This window comes from Nansenia antarctica, assembly GCF_963989245.1.
Source record: "Nansenia antarctica genome assembly, chromosome: 16".
In the NCBI taxonomy this organism is placed as follows: domain Eukaryota; kingdom Metazoa; phylum Chordata; class Actinopteri; order Argentiniformes; family Microstomatidae; genus Nansenia; species Nansenia antarctica.
Window position 1 is genome coordinate 12759764 of NC_137686.1, and position 6909 is coordinate 12766672.

Genomic DNA, 6909 nt, shown 5'->3' on the forward strand with positions numbered 1-6909 from the left:
GGGTGAGGGGTGGGTGTTAGTTGAAGTAGGTCTCATGTCCTGTTTGTAAGGCGTCACATTAACTGATTCTTCTGTGTTGGTTATTAGGACATTTCAGTCATGTAGGGTTTTATTTACTTCCTATTCAAAATGTTCATAACTTTATTGTCCCGTAGATGAGGACATTTATACTGTACCATGTCAGAACATATTGAGCATCAAGACATTTATTAAAATCCCAAAATATTGTCATGAACTATATTCTCTAAACTTTCTAGAGTCGAGACTAGATGTCTTTTTGTATATTATGTTAAATTTGATCTCATGTCATCTTGTGGGCCTGGCCAGAGTGGGGTACTAACTCAAAGACCAGGTCTGCTGCCATTAGAAGATTCTGTTGATTAAAACTTGTTTTTTCCAACCACTACCTGTTGTCTGTTAATGATGTTTGGTGTGCACAATGAAAGAGCCATGAGGAATTTTAACAGTATTATTTTAATGTAAATATTTTAAAAGTTATAGTGTGTATATTCTAAAGTTATAGTGTGTATATTCTAAAGTTATAGTGTGTATATTCTAAAGTTATAGTGTGTATATTCTAAAGTTATAGTGTGTGGTAAGTGGTTATATGAAACGTGACAGTATTATGCTAACTGCTACGTCCAATAAAGTTAACTGTACGTAGGGTGCAACAAACACAGTTAGCGCAGCAGTTCCCGAGTCAAGTACCGCTGTAGGCCGACATCTCCCAAGGTGTTGGCGTCCAGCTTGTTGGCGTGGACCTCCAGGCTGAGCTTCTGCAGGGTCTTGGAGAGGTGGTCCCCGCCGGCCGTCTGGCCCAGCTCCTCCTGGCTGGCCTTGTACAGGCTGTCCGGGACCAGGAGGGTCACCCCGTAGCCGCTGTTGTCGTGGATGTGGTTGTTGCACAGCTTCAGCTGGGGCTGAGGGAGGACCTGGGGTCGCGGGGAGGACGTCCGTCAGAACAGGACGTTATTGATCATCGACTGACATAGGATCGATTTTATTGACTTTTAAGAACACGACTCCTCAGGTCCTCTTTGTACTCCACTCATGTCTTACTGAGGACACGCTGGTGAAGATCTAGGTTCCTCATATGTGACAGCGGCTGGTGAAGTCAGCAACCGACCAAATGTTTTATGCTGAACATTTTTTGATGAATTTCAACATTGTTGAAAATCAATGACACACTCGCTCGTCAAGTCAAAATACTGCAATGCAATGGATTCGGTGAGTAATCCCCACTACTCTACACATATAGGTAGTAGTAGGGATTACTCACTGAATCCATTGCATTGCAATATTTTGGCTTGACTAGCGAGCGTGTCATTGGTTTTCAACAACGTTTAAATGTATTTAGGTTTTTCTGAATAAAAGTCAGAACATTTTGATTGGTTGCCGACTTGTTCCCCCTTTCACCAGCTGCCGTCACATGTTACATATTCTCCTCTGATGCTTTTTGAGGACTAAGTGAGTGCAGGACAGGAGAGGACATGAGGAGTCGTGTTCCAGACAGTTATGAAAAGCCTTCCGTTATTCCAGTCACCTTGAGGAAGATTCCTCCCCGGGAGTCTTTGGAGTCCTTAGCGGCCTGCTGGCCGCAGTGGTGGATCTCGTTGCCATGCAGCTCTGCAGTGCTGCCGGGGTGCAGCTCCACCCCTGCTCCCTGAGAACACCACCAACACCATCAACACCACCACCAACAGGTCAGGTCTAGCCTGGACCTAACCTTGCCTGCCCAGGTTTGACCAGCAGAGGTAGAAATTGGAGGACGGTCTCATTGATGATGCATGGAACAGAATGAGGAATGGCATCAAACACACACACACACACACACACACACACACACACACACACACACGTCATTCCATTCCACGCATTACAATGACGACCCTGGCGGAGGGAGAGAGCAGCGTCTGTACCTGAGCGCCAAATATCTCACAGTTCCTCATGACCAGCGAGGCTCCGGTCAGGACACACACCCCCGTGCCGTCACACTTCAGGGTGCAGTTCTCCAGGGTGGTCTGTCCTGACTCCACCACCACCACGCCGTTGCAGGTCCCGTGCTGCACCAGCGTCAGGTTCATCAGCGTCACCTCGGACGATTTGGACGCCACGAAGTTGTCCTGGGCCGGGCTGGAGTAGAACACCACCTCGTGCCTCTCTCCTTCTCCTGCGGGGGGGGGGGTTTCAAAACTCTTACCTTCCCTTTCAGTACACCGATATCTATATCCCACATTGAAATCCCAAGAGCTTTATTGTCCATCGAACATTTTCTTTCGCGTCGGTTCATCACAATACATTCAGACTTGGTATTATTGGAAGAAGGAGGTATTTCACCCTTGATGATGATGTCATCAGTGAGGGACGCCAGAGCGTCGGCCTGGTACTCTCCTGGGAACACCACCACTGTGTCACCGGAGAAGCAGGAGTCCAGAGCTGCTGACAGGTTGCTGTGCTGCAGGATCAGAGTGTCTGACGAGAAGTTCTTGATCTGTGTGGGTCACGGTGGAATAAACGGTTCATTTATATTTATTTATATTCTCCCATTGCCTCTGGTTCTTGTCCCCTGGTTTATCATATTGTTACTCCCTATAGCCCCTAGACCAGGGGTCGGCAACCCGCGGCTCCGGAGCCGCAGGCGGCTCTTTTGCCCATCTTCAGTGGCTCCCTGTGGCTTTGACCACAAATTATATGGAAATTAACAACGATTATTTATTTTTTACGTTGCCGCGGTCTCTCTCCTTGAACTACAACTCCCTGCTTACGCTGTAATGTTGTACGTGGGCCAATAGGATTCGGATATGTTGGCACATGACTAGTATTATACATTTTGACTGGACCCAACACGAGACTGGATGTGACGTTTTTTTTTCAAGACTAGACTTATATCCACAGGGATTGACGAAGTACTGCGCCAGGCAAAGAAAGAAACTATCCACATTGTCTACAACTTTGTGGCTAGATTTATAGACGGACATCGGCGACGCACATCGATGAACGGGAGCTTCCCAGGGAGCGCTATTTGCTTACTTTTAAATGCAAAAATCGGCTTGTCTTTAGCTCAAACCGTTTCCGAATTATGAACTTCTAAAGAAGGTATTATATTTGGGAGCGCCGGCGCTCCTGTGGGTCTGAGAGGGTTTAGATAGTAAATAGTGAAAAGAGGATGAGGGAGGCTAGTTTTCATTTGGTACTGTAGTCTACAGTCTGTAGATTTGTCTATTTTTTGGCTGATCTCTTGGTTTGCTCACTTCCTCCGGATGAAATTACAAATGTATCCATATTTTTTCTCATGCTAGTATAGCCAGATAAAAGTATCAACCCACCTGTTAAAAGGCACCAGAATACACGAAATTGCATCTACTCTGTTAAAAATGTTTTGGGGGGGAACCCCCCAGACCCCCTTTACGCTATCCTAGTGTTTAACTTTTGTAAAGCACAATACGTTTGCATTCGGTTGTATGCATATGTGCTAAGGCTTATGTATTTGTAGCCTACTTAGTAATTTTGATAGTAGGCTAATATAGCTTATATAGACACTTACAGCATGTGTTGCCTTCATTATAAGGCTTATATAAGGCTTTTCATTTTTTGTGGCTCCAGACAGATTCGTTTTTTGTTTCTTTGGTCCAATATGGCTCTTTCAACATTTAGGGTTGCCGACCCCTGCCCTAGACGCTATATGGTGTAACAGCAAAGCTGTGATCTGATCAAACCTCTGTAATAAACAACAATAAATAACGCAAAACAGCTGTAGCTCCGACTCCTACTACACAACTAAGTTGTCACCACTCATGTTCCACATGTGTGCAGCAGACTGAGGAGAAGCAGACCCACCATGTCTGGTGTCATCATCTGGGCCACGATATGTGTCACACTCTTCCCTGATCCTCTCTGGCCCTTTCTGCGCTTGGATATCTGGCAGTAGAAAGTCCCATGCCATCCCATCCTTATACACACACACACACACATATATATATATATATAGGTTAGGTTATGAATAATAAAATATGTATAGTTAAAATATGTATATGTATGTGACCCAGGGCTATGGTGTGACCAGTACTGGTATCGGTACAGGGCGTGTCGGTACCGAAGGCGCAGCTCCTCCCAGATCTTCAGGAGGTTACAGATCATGGACAAGTCGTAGAACTTCTTCCAGCACTCCACAGCCTCCCATGGCAGGGCCTCCCCGTGGATGTTGGTCTGGAACTTGGTCAGCTCCTGGCGCTTCCTGCGGTACTCCTTCAGGGTCTTCCTGTAGCGCTCGCTGAGCGGACCAGGGATGGTTCTATCCTGGATGTCGTAGTAGCTGGAACAGAGCATGAAGTGTCCTGCCCTGAAGTGGTCTTTATTCTTTGATTCAGCACGAACATCAATGAACGAATTATACACTAATTATGAACTAATATATACAGACGATGTTGTGTATTAATCAGAATACCGCCAATGGTGTCAATGTCACTTTAACATTATATTTTGTGAAGATAATAATAATTTTACCACAAAGTGAAATACCAAACTGAGAAATAATCACAACCAATTATCAATGATGATTATGTAATCAAGGTATGTCAAAGAAACACAGACAGAGTCATATTTCCAATTGCATGCATAGTAAACATGGTTATTACTCACAGCTGAAGGCGTTTCTTAATGAGCCCAGCGTACTCCTCACACTCCTCCTCATCGTCCCATTCTCTCCACAGGAAATCGTAGAAAAACCTGCAGCAGAGAGATTCATACAGGCTGTACTCTAACCTGCAAGAATTTTGTGCACAAGATCTCAGGTGTCAAAAGCTGACCTACACTGCATTACATTTACATTGTTGGCATGTAGCAGACACCTTTGTCCAAAGCGACAAATACATGGGAGAATTTGGGGAGATTGAACACCAGACTGGAGGCAGCATTCTGGATGAGCTGCAGAGGACCTAGACACAGATTAAGCCTAAACTAAAGCCGTAAGCCTAAATCTAGACTAAAATGCAACCTCCAATTTAGGTTTTCTATTTAGATTTGTATGTAGTCAAAGACCAGGCTTATCTGTTTCTGGCAAACCTTGGGGTTTCAATGTTCAGATATCCTCAATAATAGTAATAATAATACAAAGTAAAAATAAAAATAAACGTTTTATTGCCATGCAATCAAGTTGTCAGTCAATTGTTGGAATTTGTTATTTTATGCGGCCATAGATGGCGACCCTGGCGACCCTTGCTCAAGGACACCTTGACACATAACCAGCCATGGTTTGAACCGCCGAACTGCCAACCTTAGACGCCGGCTCTACCTCCTGAGCCACTGCCGCCCCCTAGTATTTACCTTGCATGTCCCAGGCACTCTGCAATGCTATCCACAGCAGGGCCCAACCCTTGTACAGGATAGACATCCAAGATTGGCACAAAGTAATCTTGCTCCTTCAGGACCTCTTCAACCAGCTCTCTTGGCAGGTTGGTGATATTGGAGGAGAATGGTTCCGCCACAGAGACTGACACTCGAAGAGGGACCATTTTGTCTTCACATGGTGAACAGTTGACCTAGACATACACAATTATAACAATAATAATAACGCAAATTAGAGGAGATAATGAAATAAAGTGTTTATTGTTCTTAATATTTCAAACAACCATGAACTGCAACTGGAGGTTGACAGTTGAATGTGGCCTACTGTGTATTTAGTTTCAAACGCTAGAGGGAGCCCCTGTCAAAGAAAGTGTTGCTGACACTTAAGCATAGTTAAGGTTGCAACGAACTTGCGAGCGAATGTCATCTATCTCTGACTTTGTACACTAACAGCCACACACCCCGCTATTCAATTTGATTCAGTCAAAGTAAATACAACACTTGATACCTCGACGAGCACACCGATGTAAGACAGGTCCCCGATAACATCGCAGTTGACAAGCAGGAGGTCGCAGGCAACTTTCCACACCGCGGTCCAAGTCTGTTGTCCAGCCAGTTTGTCATTGATGTACACGGTGATCGCTGCATCCGCCTCTTCTGCCTAAAAGTCAATTTGCAGTGACAAATGAGATGTTTATCAAATATGTCGTGAGCTTATAATGATAAGGTTCTATCTCCGTTTAGGGCAGTTCAGAGATATTGAGCGTCAAAGTTTTTACATTCCATTATGTTTTGTGAGATGGAACCTTTGTATTTTATGAATTACTACCTCAAAGATTTCAACATTTAAAAAATAACACCACACAGGCATTAATAAACACCTAATGGATCAGATTATGTAAAAAAGTACATGTTGACAAAAATGGAGATAGAACCTTATCATTCTAACGTTGACTTACCGAACGCTGCTTGGCGATCATCTGATCACAGAACAGGGCGACCCGCTCGTCGTACGTGTGCGCCTGGTGGGAGATGAAGATCTGGGGCAACATGTGAGCCTCCTCTTCATCATCCTCTTCTTCTTCGCCATCGGGATTGGGAGTTAGAAGTTTGTTTCTGCTGAAAGTAATTTTGCTCCGGACGGTTTGAGGAATGATAACGATAGTTTCGTCGTCGTGTTCGTCGCCGGTCAGATCAGGACTGTTGGACGAGGCCTTCTGGAGGGTCGACGCCTCGCTGGAGTCACTGCCTCTCGGTATTGTTTCTTCACGAACATCATCCTCACCCGGAGGAGGAGGTGGGTCTGGGGAACAGGTCGCCATCGTCTGACCTTTGTTTGATAATTATTTTCTATATAGTTTAGTGATAAGATAAGATAACTGTGTGAGATGTTGTAGCTACTCGCAAATACCCTGGAGTCTGGCGTAAACGGCAGTTGGTGAAAAATTCAAACGAACTCCGGTTCTGTCTCGCGAGATCATGGAAGCGGAAGGTTTTGAAAATTGAAGCGCGAGACTGAATACCCAAAAAATATATACAGCAATGTGTAACCTCTTCAAGACGTGT

General features: G+C 44.7%; 1 protein-coding gene across 1 annotated transcript; it reads right to left on the reverse strand.

The window, feature by feature from the left end:
* Positions 1-680: 680 nt before the first annotated feature.
* On the reverse strand, positions 681-6665 carry LOC308171959 (testicular spindle-associated protein SHCBP1L-like; the record flags this gene model as incomplete). The annotated part of the gene is made up of 10 exons (XM_080546871.1): positions 681-932; positions 1544-1663; positions 1920-2170; positions 2338-2491; positions 3838-3949; positions 4094-4312; positions 4639-4725; positions 5323-5537; positions 5852-6004; positions 6303-6665. 10 exons carry the CDS (start codon positions 6663-6665, stop codon positions 681-683), a joined length of 1926 nt encoding a protein of 641 aa, XP_080402997.1.
* Between the last annotated feature and the right edge of the window lie 244 nt (positions 6666-6909).